This window comes from Sceloporus occidentalis, unplaced genomic scaffold (genome assembly GCF_023333645.1).
Source record: "Sceloporus occidentalis isolate IW3139 unplaced genomic scaffold, rSceOcc1.0.p SCAF_4, whole genome shotgun sequence".
Classification (NCBI taxonomy): Eukaryota; Metazoa; Chordata; class Lepidosauria; order Squamata; family Phrynosomatidae; genus Sceloporus; species Sceloporus occidentalis.
In genome coordinates this window covers 95,111,716-95,137,917 of record NW_028316984.1, presented here as the reverse complement: position 1 = coordinate 95,137,917, position 26,202 = coordinate 95,111,716, and the positions used below count along the sequence as shown (strand labels likewise).

Below are 26,202 nucleotides of genomic sequence, written 5' to 3'. Positions count from 1 at the left end.
AAGGGTAAATACACAAGATTATATTTAATAACTGAGTGTTTGTATCTACATCATGTTCTGCAACATTGATTTTGAGCTATGTAAGGAAAATTCTAAAAGTGAGGTGGAAACTGCAACAAGAGAAATAGCGAAAAACAAATTACCAGGAACAGATGATATTCCAGTTCAACTGCTACAATCTACATTGACAGAGTCAACTCTAGTGCTAACCAACATATGTCAACAGATATGGAAAACAAAATGATGGCCAACAGATTGGAAGCAATCAATATACATCCCCACCCGCAAAAAGAGAGACACAAGAGACTGCAACAACTATAGGACCATAGCACTGATCTCCCATGCAAGCAAAATCATGCTCAAAATTTTGCAACATAGATTCCAATCACACATGGAGAGAGAAATCCCAGCGGTACAAGCAGGGTTCAAGAAAGGAAGAGTTACCAGGGATCACATTGCAAATATACGATAGCTAATGGAGCGTAGCAGGGAGTTCCAAAAGAAAATGAGCATGTGCTTTATAGACTATAGCAAAGCCTTTGACTGCATAGATCATGAAAGGCTATGGAACACCCTTAAAGACATAGGAGCGCCAACACTCCTCATAGTCCTGATGAGGAATCTGTACTCAGGACAAGAGGTTACTGTTAGAACAGAATATGGAGAAACAGAATGGTTTCCAGTTGGCAAAGGGGTCAGACAAGGCTGCATCCTTTCATCCTATCTGTTCAACTTGTATGCAGAACATATTATAAGAAAAGCAGGCTTGGACACAGAAGAAAGAGGAGTGAAAATAGGAGAAAGGAATATCAACAATCTAAGATATACAGATGACTCCATAGTACTGGCATAAAGAAGAAAGCGCAAAGGTAGGCTTAATGTTGAACATTATTTTTGTTTTATGTTCAGCAGTAAGCCTGCCTTTGCACTTTCTTCTTTGATCTTCCTTAGTAGTTGTTTGAGGTCTGTGAGGTTTTCTGCTAGTATTATGGTGTTGTCAGCATATATCAGATTGTTGATATTCCTTCCTCCTATTTTCACTGTTCCTTTTTCTGTGTCCAAGCCTGCCTTTCTTACAAAGTGTTCTGCATATAAGTTGAACAGGTAGGGTAATAAGATTCAGCCTTGCCTGACCCTTTCACACACACACACACACACACACACACACACACACACACACACACAGGGCAGGGACGTAGCCAGGATTTTGGGAAGGGGGGTCAAGACTAAGTGCCACCATTTTGAGAGGCTAAGAGCCCCCCCCAAGACACAAAAAGAGGGTCGAGCGTTTACCCTCGACACCTCGATGGCACCACTTTAACTTCCGTTATGGCTTCATGCTATGGAATCTTGGGATCTGTAGTTTTGAGAACCTGTTGAGTCATCTGTCAGGTGCCACAACAAACTACAAATCCTAGCATTTCACAACATGGAGCCAAGGGCAGTTAAAGTGGCATCAAACTGGATTATTTTTTCAGTGCAGATGCAAACTGAGTCCTTCCTCTGAAGGTGTTTACATCAGATAAATTCAGCTTGATAAAGCAAGGTGCAGCTGCTCACGCAATGAGCGGCAGCCACTCTGTTCATGCTCAGAGACACTCTGCTCATGCTTTGAGACACTGCATTCCAACTTCTGAGCTGAGCTAAGAACCCAGGCTGCATCCACACAACATTTCATTCCCACTTCCAAGAGGGATTTTTAATTTTAAGACACACACACACACACGATTTTTAATTCCAAGACTCGTCTGTCTGTCTGTCTGTCTATCATAATTTTAAATTCCAAGACATTATACCTTCCTTTCTTTTTATGAAAAACAAACCCCTTTAAGAGAATCCTATTTTGGGAGAAAGGCAGGGTATAAAATCAATCAATAAAAAATTATAGTGCAATAGCCCATCAGTGCATGGCTTGCATTATAAGACTTTATACCTTTATACATTTAAAAACAATTAAAATCACAGTAGGCTCAGAGTGCTATAGAATCATGGAATCATAGAGTTGGAAGAGACCCCAAGGGCCATCCAGTCCAACCCCATTCTGCCATGCAGGAACTCCCAGTCAAAGCATCCCCAACAAATTATGTAATGGAGGTGTCTATCTACATTGTAGAAAGATATACTATAGATTAATGCTATGGAAAATCACCACCTTGAGTCCGTATATTGGGAAGAAGGCGGGATATAAGAAAACAACAACAAGATCTGGGTATTGTAGTTTTGTGAGACATTTAGCATTCTTTGTCAGAGAGCTCTGGTGGCACAACATACTACAAATCCCAGGATTTTCCATAGCATTAAAGTGGTGTCGAACTGGATTATTTCTGCAGTGTGCAGCCTTATTAGACTGAAGTTCCCAGCAGTCTGTGGTGCTGCTGGATGATGGGGCCTGCAGTCTAGCATTGCCTGGAGCAGGACCATACGACTCCACAGCCCCGATTCATCATCTTAGATTGATTCCATATATTAATTAATTAATCATAAAATCATAGAGTTGGAAGAGACCCCAAGAAGGGCCATCCAGTCCAACCCCATTCTGCCATGCAGGAACTCTCCATCAAAGCATCCCCATTGACATGCTGAAAAAGGGCCAGCTAACTGTAGTTTATTCTCTTTGTCTTTTAAAAAAGAGAAAAAACAAGGCTGGAAGGAAGCCTCTTGCTTTTTGCATCACAGACCCTCCTCTTTTTTGTTGTTGCAAAAATCCAGAATGACTGTTTTTGAAAACCTGAGTTCATTATGAGAAGAAATGTCCAGAGTAGAGTCTGAGTCTCCTTTCTCTGGACTTCTGAAACCTGAATTATTCCAAAACCCAAAACTGACCCTGAGAGCATCTGGTCTGGCCCCAACTCAAGGATACCTGGGAATCCTGAAGGTTTAGATCAATTACTGAATTATTGAATTATACAAGGAATAGTGGTCTCAGGGTTTTGCTGAAGCTCAGTGTGCAGAAGCACAACATTATTTTGAAAATATTGTGTATTAAATTACCTTCAGTCTATGTCTGTGAGATGCATATGAGACATACATGGATCCCATCTCCCATTATATCCCATTAGACATACTGTATATAAATATACCAAACTCTGAAAAACTCCAAAATCCAAAATACATCTAGTCCTCAGCATTTTGGGTAAGGGATATTATTATTATTATTATTATTATTATTATTATTATTTTACTATATTGTATATGGATATAACTGCTGAAAGGAAAGTTAAGTCACCTTTTCTTTCTTTTATATTTCCCTTTAGAAGCTTCCTTCCTTCCTTTTTCTTTCTTCCTTTCTCCCCTTCCTCTTCCTCCCTTTCTTTTCCTTCTTTTCTTAAGTTCTCCCTCCCTCCCTCCCTATCATTCTTCCTTCCTTTTTCCCCCCTTCCTTCCCTTCTTCTGAAGAGACTTTTATTCTGGCAAAAGCACAAGGGAGGAGGGGGGAGGAGGCGGAGGAGTGGAAGCCGGAACGAAAGAGAAAGAAATCACAAAGACCCCTCCCTCCCCCTCCTCTCTCTCTCTCTCTCTCTCTCTCTCTCTCTCTCTCTCTGAGCTTGCAACTTTTGTCTTTCCCCTTTTCCCTTTCCGAGTTCTCCATGGTTTTGATGGATGGGAGGAGGGGGGAGGAAGGAGCTTGAAGGCCCCCAGGGCCTGAAGGGGGGGTCTGGACCCCCCAACCCCCCCCCCTTCCCTACGTCCCTGTACAGGGGTATTCCCCCAAAATTTAAAAATCCAAAACACTTCTTGTCCTCCGCATTTCGGATAAGGGATACTCAACCCATAATGTCTGTGCCAGGAAATAACGAATGAATAAAGAGAGCTTCCTAGGTATATTTTAAATTCTGAAGACAGTCCTAGGATGTTGGGGGGAAATTTAGGCGATGACCAATTAATTTAAACTGTGACTGCTGTATATGATTGAACATATGCTGTTCAGAAGTAGGAGACAGAGCAGCCAGAAAACCTGAGCCTGAGTGTGCTCTCTGTTTAGAACATGTGAAAAGCAGTTGCTTCTACTCAGGTCATAAATTCCCATAATCCTTTCCTCCCTCAGCTCCAGACCTCCTTGAGTTTCAGATACTATAAACAAAACAAAACTTCCCTTTCCACTGGAAATATTTAGTGAGGCATGACATGCCTGGCATTTATTTCTCCTGTTCTTTTATAGTGGTTTGTTTTGACAGTCATAATTGAGGGCTAAATTAGCATCAGTAGCATCCCTCAGATTTCAGCCTGGCAGCCAGACACGAGTCAGTCAGCAAGGGATGTATTGAAAGTTGCCAAGCAACTACACATGGTTAAACAGGTCCAGTGCACTCAAAACAACTTGGAATAGAATCTGCTTTCTTTGTGGATTTGGTTTTGCACAGTGTCCAGTGGAAGGTGTGCGGGATGTCATTTTTGTTGTCCTTTTTTAGGCTCGCAGTAGCTTTTTAAATTTCTAATGGCTGGAATTATACCAAAATTAATGTCCTCCCATTCCAGAGAGTGCAGCAAATGTTGGGTACTGATTCTTCTAGTCATGCCGGTGTCACATATGTTCCAGGAGAATTATTCCAAATGGATTTGTTATCCTTTACCCCATAAAAGTAGTTCCATTTGTGTTTTGACATTTCTAATTTTCATGGAAACTGAGCATACTGCAGAATATGCACTGGATTCCCTGTTTTAGGGAGATGCTTGATTATACTAAAGGCTCTTCATCTTGTACCTCCCTTTATTTTTGATAAAAAAGAAAAATGCATATCCATTATAAGAATCAACCTGCATCTCAGTACAGTGTTCTTGTAGCTGTCTCTGTTGTTAGAGTCTGGTTCTTCAGGAAAATTCAGAGCTGGGTGGTGGTGGACGGGGAATAGTTCAACAAAACATTTTTTTTAAAAAAGGCATTCTAGCCACATATGTGAGGTGATATATCCTTATCCCAGATAGATAAGTTCCCTAATTTATACCTCCTTTTTTGCCAAATAGTTTGGATATTCGTTGGTGCAGAGAGAGAGCCATACAATAAGTGAGAGGAGCTAGTGCTATATGAGTCCTACTTGACCAGAGCACTTGACAGTAAACATTTTTTCTCTTGAATGCAGCCTTAGCAACTCTGGGCCTATGTGTGTAAGTGGAATTACAGCCTGAGTTCTTTAGGAAAAGAAAGAGTTGTGTTTATGGAAATGGAAAATAATGAAGTTGTTTCTATTGTCCCAGCTGCTGTCCTTCCCATTTATGCCACTGCCAAGAGGAAACCTGCTCCAGTGTAACATGAAGGATACTTATAAAGGAAAGCCTTGCAAAGTGAAAAGTTTGTTATTTCATGTGCCAAGGAAAACCAAGCTTTCTGAAGGAATGGGGTTTCCAGTGAAAGTCTGTTCCTCCATCCCAGATCTCTTAGTGAGAGGGTATACATATGATCAGCATGAGATAGTGACTTGTATCATTGTTGTGTTTTGTGCCTTCAAGTACCTGTAATTTCTATTTTATGCCAACACTAAGGTGAAGCTATCACTGGGTTTTCTTGGCAAGATTTGTTCAGAGGAGGATTTTCTTTGCTTTCCTTTAAGGCTAAGAGAGTGTGACTTGCCCAAGTGGGTTTTCATGGCCAAATGAGCACCTGAACCAGTGCTCAAACCACTACATCAGCATTGATAAAGCAGAATTAGCATTTTAGACCTAGAATGTTGCAGAACGATCCCTCCTTATGAGTATAGAGGAAGAGATATGGAGTAATAATGTGATATAGAGAATGTTGGCAATGGGCTCCATATTCATTCCTGTACAGAAAGAAGAGTATGCAGTGGTATAGATCTGAAACACACTGCAGAAATCATCCAGTTTGAGACCATTTTAACTGCCTTGGCTCAAGGCTAGGGAATTCCGAAAACTTTAGTTTTGTGAGACATTTAGCCTTCTTTGTCAGAGAGCTCTGGTGCAACAATAAAATACAATTCCCTGATTCCCTAGCACTAACCCAGGACAGTTAAAGTGGTCTCAAACTGGATTATTTCTGCTGTGTGAATTGGGTCATAGTTTTTTGGTTGAGATGGAAAGAATATTGGCCGTTATTTGTTTCTAGTTGGGGTTTTGTGTTGGTTTTGGTTTTTTGTCGAGTATTTGCACATCTTGAGTACTGATGGGATATTATTATTTGCAAAAATACAGCCTTTTCCAGATAGCAATTTGTGCAAAACTGCTTCTTCTGCAGGGAAAAGAAACAGTAAAAAACAAAAAGAGATGAAAAGAGAACATTTAAAAGGAATACACAGTCTTTAAAAGAATATAATAGCATAAAGGATAGTGAGATAAGGGAAAAGAAAAAAGAAAGAAATTGAAAAAGAGGAAGAAATAAGAAGAGCTGAGTAAATGATGAAGGTTAGAAAAATATGGTAAGGGATAAGTGGAATAGAGAAGGGGGGATGAGGGGGAAAGATTTTTTGAATATATACTCATGTACTATTGTCTTTTAAAATATTTCAATAAAAATTATTAAAAAAACCAAATACCCATGTTGGTTTTTGGAAACTTTTTTTTGCACAAAAACATTTGTATGTGTGTGAAAAACAATTTTGTTGTGTATTTAACTTTCCAGAATCCCTCATGGGTTTTTGTGCAAAATTAGAAATAGGAACGTGAAAAGAAAAATAGGAGCTTCGCAAAAGAGGGAAGTAGAATGGGTGGATGGTAGGATTCTTTATAGCAATTGCTCACTGGAAGTATATCACACAGATTGTCTGGGAAAATACCACAAACAGTGACATCCATGACTCTTGAAAATCAGTTATGCCTGAAAGACACTTAACCTTAGTCTGTGAGTATGCATTCTCACCACATTCTCTATCAACTTAATGATGAAGTTCGCTAATACACCATTCGATCCATTAATCTTAAGGACCAAACTGCAGTTATACATTTGCTGATGATACCATATTATTTAAAGGGGAGGAATAATAGAGAGCTCTAAAAGGATGAATGAATGTTAAAATAGTAAATGTGGTTCAATGTAACAGAAGAAAATAACTCCACAAAGAGCATGTAGCAGCTTTAAGACTTGAAGACATATTAAGGTCCAAAGTTTTATCAATTAGGGTGTCTCTCTTCAAATGAATGGAGTATGATATTCATGGACCAGGCGTGCACAGTTGGGTAGGGGTATAGAACAAAACACAATGCAGAAAGTACTGACAGTGAGAACAGTGACAGTAACACTGGCCGGTAATAAAACTGTTGGTGATATAACACAACAAAAGTCCTTGTTTCACATATATATTTATATGGATAGCATGTATGTGACTGACCAAGAAAGAATTAATTGGTTGAGATTAACTGTCTGTTGAAAATGTTGACCAGATGTGGGGCTGCTGTGAAAAGGGCGAATTCTGTGTTGTAAGAAGAGATTCTTTTTTTAAAGCAGTCAATATGATGACATCAGTATCCAAATCTGTGGTGTCTAGTTCTGTTTACTACCTGAAAAGGGATATTGTAGAGCTGGCATTCTGGCTGCAGTGCATAACTGACATGGTCAGGGCTACCCCCTGTGAGGAAAACTTACAGAATGTGGGTCTGTTTAGCTTGAGGGGGTGGGGGAGAGGTAATTAATGGAAATCTATAAAATTATGCATGGTGTGAGAAAAATCAATAGGAATTCCCCCTCCCCAGTACTAGAACTTGAGATCCATCCACAGAAGCAAAATTATACAGTATAAGACTCAGTACAGAAAAAAGGAAACTTTGTTTTGACACAGTGGATTTTTTAAAATTGTGATATTTGCTGCCATAAGAAGCAGTGATGGCCACCAACATGGATGTCTTTAAAGAGGGATTAAATAAAATAATGCAGGATAATTTGGCTGCTGGTACTGATAGCTGTGTATTATCTCTAGTTTCTGAGGGAATGTGTTTCTCAATGGCAGTTGCTGCAGAAAATAATCTGAAGGGAATGCTAGACTAGATACACACTTGGTGTGATCCAGCAGGGTTCTTCTGACTTGCATCCTTAAATTTAACACAGAAGACCCATAAAGTGTTATTTCCTTGTAACCCTCCCACTGTGCCACAGGCACCACAAATCCTCTTCTACCCTGAAACCACTACTAGGAACAGGGAAAGCATATAGAGCAACTAAAATGGTGAAGGGTCTGGAAGCCATGCCCTATGAGGAACTACTTAGGGAGCTGTGGATGTTTAGCCTGGAGAAGAGAAGGTTAAGAGGTGATATGATAGCCCTGTTTAAATATTTGAAAGGATGTCATATTGAGGAGGGAGCAAGCTTGTTTTCTGCTGCTTCAGTGACTAGGACCCGGAACAATGGATGCAAGCTCCACCTCAACATTAGGAAGAACTTCCTGACAGTAAGGGCTGTTCGACAGTGGAACAAACTCCCTTGTAGTTTAGTGGAATCTCCCTCCTTGGAGGCTGGATGGCCATCTGTCGGGGATGCTTTGATTTGGATTTCCTGCATGGCAGAATGGGGTTGGACTGGATGGCCCTTGTGGTCTCTTCCAACTCTATTATTCTATGATTCTATGACATTGATGCCTGTGAAGTTTATTGCATGGGGGAAAAGCGTTCCCCAATGCGTCCTAACGAGCACAAGCGTGGGCGCGCACGGAGCGTGATGAGAACCCGATGGGGCCCAGAACGCGACTTTACCACACGGGGAACGCCGCCACCGCCGCCGAGCATTCTCATCACGCTCCGTGCGTGCTCGTGCTCGTTAGGACACATCGGGGAACGTTTTTTCTCCCATGCGATAAACCTCTGTGTTTTTTCTGCTCTGTTGCTAATGGCAGCTTCAGATTGAAGTGAAGTGTTGGGGGAAAGGTCTAGTCCTCTTTTGTTCATATTACAACTCAATACAACTCCTGGGTTTAAGCAATTCTTTTTAAAAGAATGAATTACAGATAGGTTGTAGGCACAGTATGGTTAGGACTGTAAAGGGAATAGCTACATCATAGAACTAATCTAGTTTAATACGAGGTGAGTGAAAAATGGTGCAAAAATAAAGTTGCTCTTACTTGGTTTTGTGCCATTCTTTTTGAATTACCCTGTATTCTCCCTGAATGTTGGTGTCCACAGCTCTCCTTGGTTTGACACATTGAAAAGTGTATAGTCTGGAGAGTGGAAATCAACTTGATTTTACATACTTTCCAAAGCTGACCCAACCCCATGCTTCAAGGCTATCTGGAATGTAATGGAAGTTGCTATTTATTCCTTTTCCTTCCCTAACAGCCTGGTTATGTCTTCTCTCTCTCTTTCTCTTTCTCTCTTTTGCTTTGCTTCACCACAGCTGCCTTTCTGTGACAGCAGAATGATAGATGTGTTTTGCGCTAGAGGGCAGGAGGCCACTAGCTCAGAAGGCCGGCGTATGCCACCCATCAGCCTATTCAGTCGATGCATTGAGCCATGACACTGTTAGGATTTTATCAGCCTTTAATGCATTAACCTTTCATTAGGCACGGCAGCCCCTGACTGTGTCTTGCACTCTTTGTGTGTGCAACTCATGCCATTGCCTAGGTATGCCACAGAGCCCTGTCACTGGAAGAAGATCCCTTTTGTCCCTATGAGGGGATCAGAGATACGTGTGTGAAAATCGTTGTTGTTGTTGTTGTTGTTACCCACCTTCTAATCAATACCAACTCATGACAACCCTGTGGATGAGACATCTCCAAGATTCCCTATCCTCCACTGTTCTGCTTAAGTCCCATAAATTCATACCTATGACCTCCCTAATATAATCTATCCATCTAGTGTATTCCTCTCTTTCTACCTTTCCTAGCATTATTGTCTTTTCAAATGAGTAGCGCCTTCTCATGATGTGACCAAAGTATGTCTGCCTCAAATTAATCATCTGGGTTGCCAGGGAGATTTCAGACATGATCCATTCTAGAACCCATTTATTTGTCGTCTTGGCTGTTCATGGTATCCTCAGTACTCTTCTCCAGCACCACAAATAAATCAATTTTCTTCTTATCCACTTATCCAATGCATCTGCCCATGATGATGGGTAATACAGTAGCTTAGACAGTTCTGACTTTAGTGCTCACCTGGTGGTGGTGAACCCCAAGCTATTGTTTATGCAGGTGTGCAGTGTACCTGAATGAGATATGTTTATATTCATTCATCACAGTGGGGAGATCTCTAGCCTTCTCTGTTCCCTGATGTAGCTTTCATGCATGTATGTGTTCACATACAACACATTTTGTACCATACAAAGATCCTGTGAATGCAACCAATTACAGTCCACATGGCCAAGAACAGCTTATTCTCCTACTGAGAAGGAGAGTGGATGTATCTTAGCACCCAGAATGTGTGTGGCTTCTGCCCTTGTTCTGAAATGGTGGTTAGTTGTGCTTATGAATGCCAGGACCTGCCATCTGGAGGATGCAATGGATGTTTTGCATTCCACACCCCCAGTTCTTTTGAAGGTGTCCTGCATACATTAATTTTTTTCATCTTGGTCTACTATTGTTTTAAATAAAACCCTTTGTCTTCTGAAGACTCAACAAAAATAGTCCCTCTGATATTGTGTGTGTGTGGTAGTGTGTTTATGTGCTGCCTGGAAGAGTGACCACAAAGATTTGAAGTGAGAGAGTGTTGTCCTGGTTGTCCTGTTTTAATTTCTGTGGGAAGAGATGTCACAAGGGCTTTTAGGCAGTGTCAGAAGAAGCCCCCCCCCCCAATTCTGCTTCTTCTGTATTTACATGAAAATTTATACATTTTCTTTGCAAGAAGAATTGTGAACATCATGTGGATCTAAAATTATCATGTTGTCTCACAATGGTACCATGCAGGTTCTTCCTTTTCATGCTTCATTTTGGAGCAAGTATGGATTGTTTGTGCTTACTCTACTACCACCTCTTATTTGTAATATCTAATGTAACTATAAATTCTGTGACCATAGCAACAATTTTCAAGGAACAGCCAATTGTTGTTGCTGTTGTTGTTGTTATACTTTATTTATATAGTGCTATAGATTTACACAGCACTGTACATACAATCAATGAAATAGAGAAAAGAAACCTGCCTATGGTGTACATTCTACAAAATGAGAACAATATGCATATAAAATAAGGCATACTAATAGATGATAGGAGTCGATAAAATAAGCAAGCAACAAATTAAAAACATCAAGTATAAAATATCAAGCGTCAAATAACAATCACACAATGCCTGGGAATGCTTCCCGGAACAGTATAGTCTTCAACTAAGTTTTGAAACTGGTTAAAGAAGTGATGAACTGTGTTCGTGGGGAAAGGAGGTTCCAGGAGTGATGGGGCAGAAAGTAAAAAGGGACGAATCCGGGACGGGGCAGTGGAAATTCTAGGCCGAGACAGCAGACCTTGACTACTAGAACGGAGGGCACCAGTGGGAAGGTGAAGAGAAAGAAACTCAGATGCCGATGGTGCATCCACTGAGAGACAGCTGTAAGACAAGATGAAACTTGCTGTTTAAGCCCCGGGGAAAGGTCGGGGTGGAAAGATACAGCTGAGTGTCATCGGCGTACAGATGATAGGAAAAAACAAAAGAACTGATGAGTTTTCCTAGGGACAATGTGTAAAGAGAAAACAGTAGGGGACCCAAAACAGAGCCCTGGGGAACTCCAACAAATAACGGAGCAGAGGGCAAAGTCTGACCACCCAAGACCACTGCAAAAGATCAAAATAAAACAAAACAAAAAAGAATCCTGAGACACGTTACAAACTCATGTATGAAAAAAAAATTGTAAACTTTAAAGTGCCACAAGATTGTGTCATGTTCCTTAGTATCTAACTTGTCCCATGACTACTATTGGCTCCAATATTTCTAGTTGGCTGAAAATCTGCTCTTTAAAATCATTTTACCATTTTCTCCCTGCTAACTTTTATACCCGAAACATCCTTTGGAATATCTACATGATGCAAGACTTCCAACCTTTCTCAGAACTATTGCTTTTATGAAACATTTTGCTTAACCCTTTGGTACTCCTCTCTTTTTGAAACTAAGTCTGAATACAGTCTTTGTTGTTGCTAACTGCCCTTGAGTTGATCTATGGATGAGACATCTCCAAGACCCTCTGTCCTCCATTGTTCTGCTTAATTCCTGCAAACGCATACCCATGACCTCCTTAACAGAGTCCATCTATCTAGCATTTTGTAATTTGGTGAAGGAGCTCTCTGGTATAAAATTCTAATACGGTGCACCCGCTCCATACTCAGGTGCAATATATGTGGCTTCCAGCTTATGTGGGTGACAATAAAGGGAAAGGCATGTGCGCCCGTGGCACATGTGTCACCGCGCCACCCCATGCATGTGCCCCTTATTTCCCTTTATGCGGGGGGATCCGGAATGGGTCCCCCATGTAAAGGGAGGGCCCATTGTACAGTGGGACTTTGTTATCCGCTGGGGTTTGGTTCCAGGACCCCCCATGGATAACAAAATCCGTGTATGCTCAAGTCCCATTAACTATAATGGCAGAGCAAAATGGTGTCCCTTATATAAAATGGAAAATCAAGGTTTGCTATTTGGAATTTATACTTATTAAGAATAAGTATGCTTGAATCCATGTATAAAAAAATCAGTGTATAAAGAGGGCCGACTGTATATTCTTCCTTAAACTGGAAATCCAATGATATCATAGGGTTTTACCATGACAGTTAAAGTGGAATCATAATGCTATAATTTTATAGTATGAAAGGACCTTTAGTTCAAAAGAGTTCGAAAGAGCTGAGTACCAAGAAGTTAAGCTAAAGATTATCAGTGTTTCCCCAGTCCCTCTCCTTCTATGGTTATTAACCTCAGTCAAGTTATTTTGGCACATGTTTGGAAAGGGGGATCTTAAAAGAACCTTTTCCTGTCTCTGACACTTAAAAAAAAAAACCAAAACCAATACCAATAAAATCTGTTGTGCTTTCATGATAACTTTGACAGGTTGACTGAGGTAGCAGCTTTGCACTGTTCAGTGGTAGGGCCAAATCTGTGATGGGAAGTAAAATACCAGTATGGTATTATCTTACGTAAATAAGAATAGTATGTTTTGTTGCACTAGCATAAACAGTTTTCTTGTGTCTATTAGTCCCTCCCCTGCTTTCCCCCCCCCCCCACCCATATCTTTTTAAATTAAAAAAATAGTATTTTTAAATAAAGAGGTGAAATCACACGAAGGAATAGTGAAACCATTTTATCCATGGGTGAGAACAGTGAAGAGATTTGCTCCAGCATTTCATATATAAATTTGACAGTTTTGTACCACTCACTTTTATGGGTTAACCTCTGTATCCTGATTAAGGCTTTCTTGTGGCACTTCTCTGACAGGTGGAGGCAGAAAAGCACCAAGATGTGGTAGTCTATGACCAGAGCACACGGGATGCAAATGGACTGGCCTTAGACAGTTTTCTCTCCATTCTTCTTGGAAAGCTGGACAGCTGTTTCCACAACGTCTCCATCCTTACAGGTAAGAAATGGCAAGAGTAAAGTGAAAAGCTGGTATGGGAAATAATTTTTGAGAACTTTGACCACATATGCATAGCAATGAGTGTAAAAGTGTGGCTAAACGCCACTGATTAGTTTGTCCTGCCACTTGGTATACTTCAACTAGACAGGTCTGCCTCTGTCATTTTCTTCATGGGCAGTAAGGAATTACATGGTGGTTTTTCCACTTCTTTGAATGAGCACTGCTGGACCGAGAAATACTGTTGAATCCACTCCTTTCAATAATGATAATAGCCACAGTGAATGTAGTTTCTCTTTGTATTATTTATGGTGGACAGGCCCTGGAACCACACCTGGTTTCCCTGCCATAGATGGGCCGTTCTGTGGAAAACTGTCACTTCATAGCTTGTGATACTTTTGAATTTAATTGCATAATTATGAGACAGGGAGGTTTACTATCACCAAGACTCATGATAAAGCAAGTGAAGGATCTTTTGGGGGAGAGACAGACATTATCATGGTATCTGGAAATCTCAAGATCTCAGGGGCCTTGTAGTTCACATCATGAGTATGGTTTTTTTTAATGTTGTAAGCTGAAATTTCTACTCCAAAATTTTTGAAAGAACAAAAAAAGATTGGAAAGATAAAATTACACAATTTACTCTGCTATTATAAAGATTAGGAATCTGAAACTTACTTTTTGAGTAGGTATTTAAAGAGTAAATATAATTGCACTGTTCAGCGTATTTATGACATGTTGAAGCATAGCTGCTTAATTTTATCCAACCAATTGCTACAAATGAACTCCATGTTTAGTGCTGTGGTTGTGGACTGCTACACCCTGATATACTTATAATGGGATTTGCTACCACATCATGTAGCAAGGATTGCTAGTTTAGTTAGCTTTGAAGCAAGTGTTATATGTATGTGAAATTAAAATCTCATTACTAGACAAAGCCATGGAGGATGTTTCATCAGTGGGTTTTGGTTACAACACCTGTGCATACTGGCAAAAGCAGTAGAAGAGAGGTCTGCTGCATGTAAAGGGTGGTTAAATAATAATAATAATAATAATAATAATAATAAGAAGAAGAAGAAGAAGAAGAAGAAGTTGTTTTATTTCTATACCGCTATTCCAAAATTAGATCACAGCGGTGTACAAAACATTCAATATACAAATGAATTGATTTGAAAGGGTTTCACTCAGCCACCTACCACACAGTTGTTCACAAGGCTGTTCTGTGCACTTGACCATGAGTGTGTGTGTGTGTGTGTGTGTAACAGAATTGCTGCATAGATGGTAGAAGGGATCTTAAAGTCATCTAATACAAACTCTGTTTTGCCCAGTAGAGGGGAGTGTTGAATCAGCACAACAAAATCAGCACAGCTCAGACTGTGCATTAGTGCATTTATTATGCTATCACTGGCTTGCTTTTTTTTTGTGTGCCTTTTCTTTTCATCTGTGTCAGAGCTCATAACACAGTGTCCATATGTGGCTCTTGTTTGGTGTCCCTTGCAAAAAAAGGCCACTAACAGATTTATGCTTGTAGCACTAGATGTTCACAGTGCAAACCTAAAATCCCATTAAATTTAGTAGGATTTCGGAGATTATCACTTAGCATTTTCCTACCGGGCTGGACACGGAATGTAACCTGAACAATGTTATCGCACAGCCCTGTTCTTATTCAGTACTCATCCCACACCCAGTCTGGCCTTCTCCCATTCCTGGTCAAAAATGGGAAAATTCCACTCATAGCTGACATGATCACTTTCAGGCTGTTCCAGGTGATGTGTGTGCAATAATCCTACTGGTCTCAATCCGTCCTTGTGTTCTGATTAGTTGGGACAAGCTCCTGCCTGTCCATTTTAGAACATCCCCAAACTCTACTCTTCTTCCAGTGGTGACATGAGAAGGGTGACACAAGTAATTTTATCTTTTCCCCATTGTTTTAATTAAAAAAAAATTCTAGCCATTATCATGCTATATTAATGGGGGGGGGGGGACAATGCATGCTCACAACCAAAACATTCTGTTGACATTCCTTCAAATGCCAACATCCTCCGTCCCCCAAGTTTGCAATACTAGAAACCTCACAGCAACAGCATGCATATGCAAAAAGGGATGCGTTACGAATGACCTGAGCACCATTACCACTAGAACAGCAAAGGGTGTGAGATAGTATTCATTGTAATCACATTAACATCCCGCTTTTACGAGTCAAATGTGGTAACACCCCGTGTCGTTAGTTTACTGAGCGTTTCTGGGACACAATAGGAATGTTATGGATGCTAGTACGATAATCTCCTGACTTCCTGGTACCTGTTTTGAGGTTTACAGCTGTAGAGAAGGAGGATAATAAGTAGGACTACAGGTAGAAAGGCTGAAGTCTAAGTATTCCCCCACAGCCACCATCCCAGTGGTTCAGTCATGCTTACTCTTTTCAGTGTTTACTGAATATATGAATGAGAAGAGCCTTTTTCCAGAACTCTTAAAAATAATCACTGGCCTCATTCGGAAGGGTGATGGTAAGGGTCCCTGAGGGATTCTTATCCCCAACCACAGCCCATGCAGCAAGTGAAGTAAGCACTGCATTCTAATTATAGCCTTTCCAAAGAGTACATGCAGCTATGGTGCTAGCAGGCTCCAAGAAAGAGGCCTGAATGAATGAATGAATGAATGAATGAATGAATGAATACAAGTGGACAAAGGAGAGAAAAGGCAGGGAAAGGTTAAAATTCTCATTTATTCTGTAGATGAAGAAATCAGATCTTCCACCTATCTTGTTTTTTGTATTTCAAAGAGACTAGTCATCCTAGCCATTGTTTGAAGCAACATTCACAGGCAATGCAGCCACACTCTTTAACACATACCTTATGTGGCAACTCAGTCTCTTTAAAACATAACCAATTTACTGGGACAAACTGATGGTTCATCTAGCCTGCTCTCCTCCAATTTAAGAAATAAATGCTACAGTAAAAATATAAAATGGTATTCGGTTTCTACTGTTAGTTATCCATCCTTGTCAGTCTGAGTTTAAGAGTGTCCAGATTCTCAGGGTGCATCATCTGACTATCTTACAGAAAAACTGTTGCTATATTAAGCATCTATTAATTTGGTTATTCCGGTTGGACAACAATCACCATCTTTCAATCCAGTAGCAACCTATGTAGTTATAATTGTTGTGCATTACTACTTAACAGAGGATGGTCCATTGCATTATGTAGCAGAAATCTGACTGCAAAGTCCACTTGACCCTGGCCAGAACGGACTAAAACTAGGGTCACTTAGTATGCAGAGGAAGGGGGGGATCCAATCTTTTAATTTTTGTAGAAATACTGGCCTCTGGGTGACCACAGAAAGGCTGCTTTACCCATAGTATTTTTTACCATTAGTCCCTCCCCTCCAGTGTGAGGTCCGTCGTTCCCATTTGCTGAATGAACACACTTGCTAATAGATTCTTTTTAAAAGAGCCACTTTATGACCCGTCTTAAAAAAAGTGATTTTTCTGCATTTGCCTTGCTTTGCAGCATTTCAAACTGAGCACGGTTCTGAAACCGTTTCAAGTGTGAATGAGGCACGTACAATCTGATCAGCAAATTTCTTTAAATCATAGTGGGAACAGGCCATAAGTCTAACAAAGGAGGACTGCACTCATGCACATATGTACACACATACTTTTCAAGGCAGTGCTTTCACCTTGAGATTACACCCTGAGGAGATGGGAAAACAAAGGCCAGACCCCTGATATCTGAGACCCCTAAGTGCATGTGCAGGTATGGTGTGTGGATATGATTGAAGAAACAAGCTACAGGGAGCTGTGGAAAAAAGGTGTTAACTTCCCCTCACCCAATTTTCATATTCTGGAAATCAGGCCTCTGCTTCCATTTGGTATGGGCTGTACCATTTCAGATTGCAGGTGAGTCTTAGTGGTGGGATGTTCCACTATACCCATTCCAAACCCTCCCCATAGACAACTACAGGGATGAAATACATGTTTAAGAAGAAACATTGAGCCCTCCTGCAATCAGAAGGTAAAGGTTTTTCCCCTCAATGAGAGCTTTGTTAGTCTTTCTTAGTCTTCTGTGTTCAAATGTCTATGGTGCACAGTCATTAAGGAAAGTCTTTATCTTTTTCTGTCTTAGAAGGAATCGTTGACATCTCATTAGCAGTCGAAGAGGCAGGATGTGTAGCTTTACCATTGGAATTATTATTACATTAGAATTAATAGAACACCATCAAGGTTCACTAAGTACACAGTAAGGTTGATAGCTTAATTGCTAACAGATACCTTTACCCATACTCTGCACTAAGGAGTATTCTGGTAAAAATGAATGATAATTTTAACAAAAGCCTCGGAAATGATGAAGAAATGGGTACTAGAAATACGATTTTATCTTTTTTTTAAAAAAAAACTATATAAAACAGTTTTCTTCAGGAATAATTATAACTCACTTGGTGTGGCTTATTTACTCACAAGTATTTAAAATCAAGGCAGAAAGTTCAAATTTGGCAGCAGTCAGGTCAGGAGTGCTATACTGTGAATACACAAATACAAAGGCGGGGATGAGCAACTGTCAGGGCTGGTAGACCACATTGGTCCCCATGGGACCCTGGAAAGCCATTTTCCCATTTTGCTCTGAACTAGGGCTCACAGTTAAAAAGCTGAATGGGAGTTTCTCTCTGTTTGGTGATCTTTTCATACCTTCATTTGTTTCCTCGAGGTCTTTAAAAGCCTCATCCAGACCTTTAAAATCTCAGGCAGTGCAAAAAGGACCCTGAATGCAGGGAAAACCATTGGGATATACTTTGGGTCCTTTTTTGGCAGTAGTTTTTAATCCAGTTTTTTGTGAGGGCTGGCAGGTGAAGGGATCACCAAAAAGAGGCTGCCTTTGGCCTAGAAGTTGCACTTTCATCATCCTTACTTTAAAGCCTTTAGACACAGAGAGTGATGTTTGTTTAATATCCTACCATTCTCCCAGTGTGGGCTCCAAGGCGTGATCTCATTACTGCAATATTGTAATAATAGAACCAGAAACAGTCATTGAGCCTGTCTGACACTACTGTGTCTGAATAAGCAGAATCTGAGTAAGTGGAGTCTCCCCCAGAAATTCTAACTATTGTAGAATCATAGAGTTGAAAAAGACCACAAGGGCCATCCAATCCAACCCCCTGTCATGCAGGAAAGCACAGTCAAACTGTTAGAATTATAGTTTTGGTTAATTGTGGTTAAATCAGTTTAGCAGCAGCAGTACCAAAAGCAACAATCGTGTACTCCACAGGTATTTGGTAGAAACAACTAGATATACATCAGTGTTCTGGCATAGAAGGCACCTCCCTTCTCAAAAAAACAGAGATCTACAAAACAAGCATTGATGCTAATACTCCAACTAAAGCACCACTGATAGATGGTCAATTGGCCCTACAGCCTCTGTTTAAAAACCCCCAAAGAAGGGACTCCATCAAACTCCAAGGCAGTGTGTTCCACTGTTGAGCAGCTTTTACTGGCAGGAAGTTCCTCCTGATGCTTTGGTGGAATCTCTTTTGCTGTAGCTTGAATCTTGCTCTGAAGCTGCAGAAAACAAACTTGCTCCATCTTCAAGGTGACATCCCTTCAAATATTTAAACATGGCTATCATGTCACCTCTTAACCTCCTCTTCCCCAGGAGGGCGAGGTTTACCTCCCCCAGGTAAACATACCCAGCTCCCTAAGCTGGTCCTTATAGGACATGTTTTCCAGACCTTTCACCATTTTGGTTGCCCTCCTCTTGATATGTTCTAGTTTGTCTTCTTTTTGAATTGTGGTGCTAAGAACTGGGCACAGTATTCCAGGTGAGGAGACCAGAGCAGAATAGCTGCAATGTAGCTGCAATATAGACAGAATATTTCTTATGCCAGACTGAACAAAATGAAGCCGTGGGCAAAATGCACCCCTCCTCAAGGGCTGGTTTATGGGCCCCAAGGATTTTGAACATTATTTTTTTTAAAAAATCCCCCCAAGAGCATGGGGGCATTTATGCCATGTTTATGCACGCCTCAGGACAATTTAGGACCGGGATTGACCTTTAAAATGTTTTTTAAAAAGTGATCAGAAGATTTTAGAAAGTACCATGATAATCAGGGACATGCATGTTCCTTTGAATTATTTACCTAGTTCTTGGAAATTAACAAATGGCCAACATGACTGCTAAAAGGTTGATACTTCATTACTGTGAAGCTAATTTTTCTTTGCCTCTGATCGACTGGGTAGAAGATCTAACAATACTTGCAACATTGAAAGAATGATGTATAGATGAAATTTGCAATTTGACTTTTTAATTTTTTGTAAATATCTGTGCATATGATCAGAACAAATAGAGAAGGAGTGTGGGAAAATTATACAATATATATAGCAACTAGACTGTTGTATTCAAGGTGTTTGAACGATTCAGCTGTTGCTTCCCAAGAAGACTGGTTTATAAAATTTAATGAACTTGCTAAAATTGATAAATTGACTAATTTTGTAAGAGATGGAACTGTAGAGTCTTTTAAAGAAGAATGGGGATTAATGATTGACTATTGGATTAAAAAATGGGAGAATCGTTGACTTTAGGATTTGCAGAATAGTAGCATTCACCTTTAGGTAACTGTATTATTTATTAATAAACAACAGTATCATTAGAGTTTAGATAATTTTTATTTACTTTAGAGAGGAAATAGTAGAAGTAGAGATAGTTGATAAGTATAACCACAAACTAGCAAGCTGGAGATCATTTGTATACCCATGTCTTTATTTACTAGTTATTGGGGGCAGGTGAGATGTGTGTGTGTGTGTGTGTTTATGTTTGTAACATTGTGTGTGTTTTTATATCATGGAATTTTTTGTGCTTGAATAAAAATAGTATTTAAAAAGTATAATATCATCTTAGAATGAATACAACTGCTATTATAGAGCTCTGTTTACAATGTGGACACATTTGTACAGTCAGAAATCTTTGTAACTATTACAGTTATTTTAGATGCTATTTTTGTTTATTTTTGTTTATCTGGATAGTTTGAATGTATAGCAATCTTAATAGGAATAGAATTATGTTGGATATGGTATCACTGGAACAAGCATACAGTGTATGCAACATGCATGTAAATCTTTCAGGCTGTCTGTACTACAGAATATTATTCTACCCCTTTGTACATAGACTTGATCTCTGGAGAATGATTCTACCATGAACTTGTCAAACACTCTTGCTAAGTTGACTAACTCTTTTGTCCTACGCATGGACAAAAGAAAATGCAAATATCAGTCTCTTATCTCACATTCTGAAACTGGATGGAAACTGTCGCTTAGCAACAGCCCTTCACACAGTGGGGTTCTGATGCGGTATTGACAAAAGATCCTTAGTTTTGTTACTTCATAAAGTAATAAAATAACTTCTAGTCCAGGAAGATCACATCTCTATCATTATAGTTTTAAAGCCTTCCGTCTGTGCCTTGTGTTTCTTTCAGTTTGTAGATGAAGGATACAAGCAGAGGGAGAGAGGGAAAAGCTGTGGGTGTATTTACTGTGCTCTGAACCATTTCCACATGACAAAAAAATCCACACAAAAGGAGAAGCAATGTAGGCAAGCAGGACTTGTATTTGGTGAAGCATGTGCCACCACTGCAAGATCACTGTACTATAACTTAAGTGCAAGCAGCCCTGGATTTTCCATGAACCTGTTGAATAGGTAGGAATAATCCAATCACACCCAGAACCTTTGTGATTAAGGCAGACTCATGGAAACCCCTTCTGTTTTTCCTAAAGGGAAGGAAAGAGAAGGAGGTCTTTAATAAAATTCATTATTTGCTGAGCAAAATGGTAAATAACATGTAATGTTTGATTGTCTAAGGTTTAGCTGTTTCCAAACAGTACGTGTACTTCAACCTTTCTCTGTCCTCTCTATCCATTCTGACTCCTTTTTTTCTTTCTTTCATTCACCTTTTCTCTATCTTTTCATTCACCTGGTCTATTCTGTCTTTCAGCCTGTTTTCTTAGCTTCCTTCTTCTATTGATTTGTTATATGTTTTGGCCTGGCCAGGTCTTTTCTATAGGTTTCTTCTTGTGCTAAAAGAAGAGCAGCCAGAGAACCTTTAAATGCCTGCATGGATCGACAGGCAATCAGCTTAGCCATAGGGAATGACAAATCTGCATTATAATGAAAAAATCCTACCTTCAGATGGAGCTATTTTTTCATACCTGCTAGTATTTTATATGTACGTATTATAGTCATTATTTAACATATTTCTTCCTCCTATAGGCTACCATGCTCTGTGAATGTGTTTAAAAAACAAACAAATAGAAACCTTCTTCTATTGTATACATTCTATTCCACTTCCTTCTACAGTATTTTTATCGCAGTACTCCTAGATCAAGTGTGAACACTGGCATACTGGTATTTTAATTGCCGACTTTAGCTAATTGGCTTGTATGCGTGTGTATGTTGACTTATGACAGCCTCACTAATTTCATGGGACTTAGGGTTACTATAAATCGGAAATGATTAGAAAGCACACAACAACAACAACAACAACAACAACAACAACAACAACTGTGAAGGCCAAGGGTTAGTAGAAGGTCTGTCAGTAGACTGCTGACCAGTATCTGGAGAACTATACCCCAGGCACATCACAGAAACATGTTGAAGATACAATGAGTTCCCCAAGGAAGAGTGTGATATGAATACGACAATCTGAAAAGGTCAACAAACCTTAATGTGTTTTGAAGTGTGCTCCACCAATAAAATAATTTGATAATTTTAAAAAGACAACCAACAAACAAACCTTAATGTGTTTTGAAGTGTGCTCTACCAATAATATCCATTTTGTTTCCAGCAAAATTTGTGCCAGTAAGAAAAATGGATGATCAGCCTATCCTTGTCTTTATTTTGCATTCATTTAGCACAGTCCATTCTATTTCTCAAATAACATGCGCACACAGGCCATTCCATTCAGGGAGGAGAGAGAGCCTGTTCCCAGAAGTTGCTGGTAATTTCCTTCCTGAGGTTTTGGCAAACATTCTGATGTGTGTTTTTGCTGTGGCGTCATGAGCTGCATGCCCTGGAGCCCGCCAATTTACTAATGTCAAATGCAGACCACTAATATGCTGGGTGGAGGAGAGGAACTGAAATGTAGAACACTGGGTCACGGCTGCTGAGTTTTATATGGAAATCATGACTCAAAACTAGAAAGCTGCTGAAGACTTAAAAGAGGCAGGAAGATTAAAATTCTAATGCACTCACACTTTCATCTAGCTGGGTATTGCCTATTAATTTAGACTAACTATTTCACTGCTTGGGTGGTCTGAAGGCCACTCTGCTGTTATTTTCTTAAGATATATGCAGAGAAGCATGCGCTGGCACACAGTCATTCCTCCTAACCAAGGGATTTTGAGATTTTTTTGGGTCCAAAACAGTTCCTTTCCAAGCTATACATGCATGTTTTAAGAGAGAAAATGACATTGTACATCTACGACTATTAGAAAAGATTGATAGTCTCCATACCCATTTCACTTTCTAGACAGCTGTATGTAAGTTCACCTTGGCAAATGCTTTATGTTTCCCAAGGTTCTATTTTCTCTCGTTTCGTTTAACACGTGTGCAGAATATTTCTTCTGATGAGAAGTGTCCCTAAGGAAAAGGTTGTACATCAAAACCAAACTCTCTCTGTGTGTATCTGTGTCTGTACACACATATACATAATTTGGTTTTGATGTAGTACTACTAATTGAACAAACAGATCCATTATCCATCACAACTGAAGATCTTCAGTTATTAATACAAGCAAATCCGAAGTGAACTCTTCCTATTCAAGCTACGTAACAGCCATTGCATTTAAATACTGTAACTGGTTTCCTTGGAAGTTGCTTTGGGTTCAGTGGCAGGAGAAAAGGACAGAATATAAATAAAATAAATAAATATAAATAAAATTAAATAATCAGTGCCCCCTTTTGATTGCATGTCCTCTGCTTTCAATGCGTTAAGGGAATATGATTGTTTGGCATGTTACCTGGTTGCAAATTTATAGCGCTTTATAAATAAAGGTTAATAATAATAATAATAATAATAATAATAATAAAATATTACCCACCGTGGGGCAGAAGGCAGCTGACAGGGCCCTCTCTTTCCCCCCTCACACAACATGGTACATTCTGGGAAGGATTGTAATTTTCAGTACACTAATTGCACCAAATACCCACATCATGTTTTCCTCAAATTGATAATTTACCCATGTTCTAAAACCTATTCCAAAAACATCATTATAGTTGAGAGACGTGGAAAACATGTGGGAAAGAAATTCTTTCATGCTCTAAACAGGGCTTATTCGCTGGCTAGTGTCACTCTGGAGGTATACACTGAGAAGAGTTGACTTCAGAAATTGTGATATGAAGTCTACACCTGTTCTTTAAAAAAAAATATCAGTAATTTTCTCTCTGAATAAATTGTCTCATTTTTTCATACTGGCCTACATTTCCTTACATTAGCTGTTGTAGGTTTACAGAAGTTACTGGCCTGCCAAAAAACAAAAAATACCTGCATTTTGCTAACCTGCTTAAGGATAGAACTGTTGACAAAAGAGAGATGAAGAGCTCTGCCTCTTCTCCCAACAGTTCACTGCCTTTCTGTGCTAGGTGTGGATGAGGAGACTTCAGTTATCTGTTATCCCATTCAAGTTCCTGTTTCATATTTTTCCTCTGGGGTGGTACTGTCTTATTTGGGTAGTGTGATATTCCTTCTCCCCTGTGGCTATCAGGTGGGTGGTTGTATGCAAAACTGGTAAAACGTTATAGAAATCACTTCAAAATGTGATATCAAAATTAAATGGTTTGGGCTGCTGCTTCTTTTTATTTATAAGGGTGGAAATGAACAGGGTGTTTGGCAAGGGAATGTATGCACAGAGACAGCACAGAGAGAAAGAGAAGTTTCCAGAGACATGGGAGTTTATCAAACGGGACGGGAGGCTCTCAATTTCAAAAGAGAAGATAGCATGGTCAATTCAAAAATTCACGCAATTATGTGATTACTTATCACACCTTAAATTTGCTATAATGGCCTCCCTGAACGCGACGCAGATTCTGTGCAAAGTAAGCCATGACATCGGTGGGTTCTTAATTGTGTATTGGCACCCTTGCGCATGCTCAGTGAGACTCCAGATGACTGGAGCATAGCATATTTAGGCGAGTGAGAGAGAGGAACCAAGGAACCCCACAATTTACAAAAGAGGTGGGGGGGGGGGAAGAATGGTTGAAAGAACATGCTCTATTCATATTAAAATGAGCATATATTCACTCTCATCACATTAAAACGTGAATATAATGGTTATCCAATAGCTCCAGGTCCATGCTTCTTAATTAACAGGCATCAGACCCTCTCAGCAATGCTGAAGGACAAGCAGAAACAAAATTGAAGTGGAATTGCAGTGTGGCTTAATGGGAAACACCCCCCTTCCAGATTGGGGGGGAGGGAACCAGGACCAAAGGAGACATGTACATCACACCAAACAGCGCACTGAGTGCGAAGTTGCCTAGGAACAGGGTTTGTGACTTCTCTAGTTCACCGAATTTACTTAACTGTGGATTGATCCGTTATTGCGTTCAGAGTGGATTCAGACTGTCAGCGATCGCGTGTGGTAACCTTTCATGCAATCATGTGAATAGGCATGATTCCGTTGAGGATAACATTATACTTCCAATTTCAGTCATGTGATATCGTCCATGGAGTAGAATCTTTCAACCAACAATAGAAATGCTCTTTTTTGGAGATTTCAGTTGTTTTTAGACTCCCCGCCTCCCAAGAACTCCTTAGGTTTCTGCATGCTGTCCTTGATTATGCACAAAAGGGAGATTATGATGCTGTCCCATAATATCCTAAAGGCACCAGATCCCATCTGATCTTGGAAGTGAAGTAGGGTCAGCCCTGATTAGTATTAGGATGAGATACTGCACTTTGATCCTAGGTGACTTCAATATCCACATTGATGATTTCAATAACCCTACAACATCTCGCTTTAACTCTCTGCTAGCTTCTTTTGGCCTCCAGCCACACTCCAACTCTTCAACTCATTCTCTTGGTCACTGTCTTGACCTGGTTCTTGCTGCAAACTGTGCCATTTCTGACTACCTGGCACTTGACTTTCCACTATCTGACCATCATTTAATCTCCTTTGCTCTCACTTATACTCCACCTCCTCGTCATACTGTTCAACGCCATTTTCGTGATCTTCAATCTGTTGACTCTAACCATCTTGGTCTGACCCTGGATTCATCCCTCTCTTCCCTAAATCTCGGGGATTCTGCTGATTCAGCAATGTCTTTATTTAACTCTACTCTTTCCTCGACTCTCGACCATTTTGCCCCTGTCTCTGTACGCACTTCTTCCTCTAAGACTAGGCCTCAGCCCTGGCTTACCCCCAACATTAAGTTTCTCCGGTCCTGCTCTAGAGCAGCCGAACGTCTTTGGAGAAAGTCCAAAGAGTGGGCTGATTTTATCCATTTCAAATTTGTTCTTTCTTCCTTCTCACGCGCCCTCTCTATGGCAAAACAGAATTATTACAAATCATTGATCTCCGCCAATGAGAGGTGCCCACAGCGTTTGTTCTCCACCTTCAACACTTTGCTTAAACCTCCCTCTCCTCCTGTCTCTTCATCATTCTCTCCTAATGACTTTGCTAACTATTTCATCTCTAAGATTACCACTATTCGCTCTGAGATAGTCCCTCCTATTTCTTCTTCTGCTCTTAATCTTCTATCGCCTTTGCCTAACAAATTTTCTGTGTTTCCTCCTGCTTCTTTGGATGAACTCTCT

At 40.0% G+C, this 26,202-nt stretch overlaps 1 protein-coding gene across 3 annotated transcripts in view; it reads left to right on the top strand.

The window, feature by feature from the left end:
- DUSP8 (dual specificity phosphatase 8) overlaps nucleotides 1-26,202 on the top strand; it is a 125,018-nt gene that overhangs the window by 46,983 nt on the left and 51,833 nt on the right. For 2 of the 3 annotated variants that reach the window (XM_089520965.1, XM_089520966.1), the window contains exon 3: nucleotides 13,273-13,411. In XM_089520965.1, the coding sequence (XP_089377091.1) occupies nucleotides 13,273-13,411 (139 nt within the window). Of the gene's footprint in view, nucleotides 1-13,272; nucleotides 13,412-26,202 lie in introns of those variants that run through there. The other variant, XM_089520967.1, reaches the window with a different exon arrangement.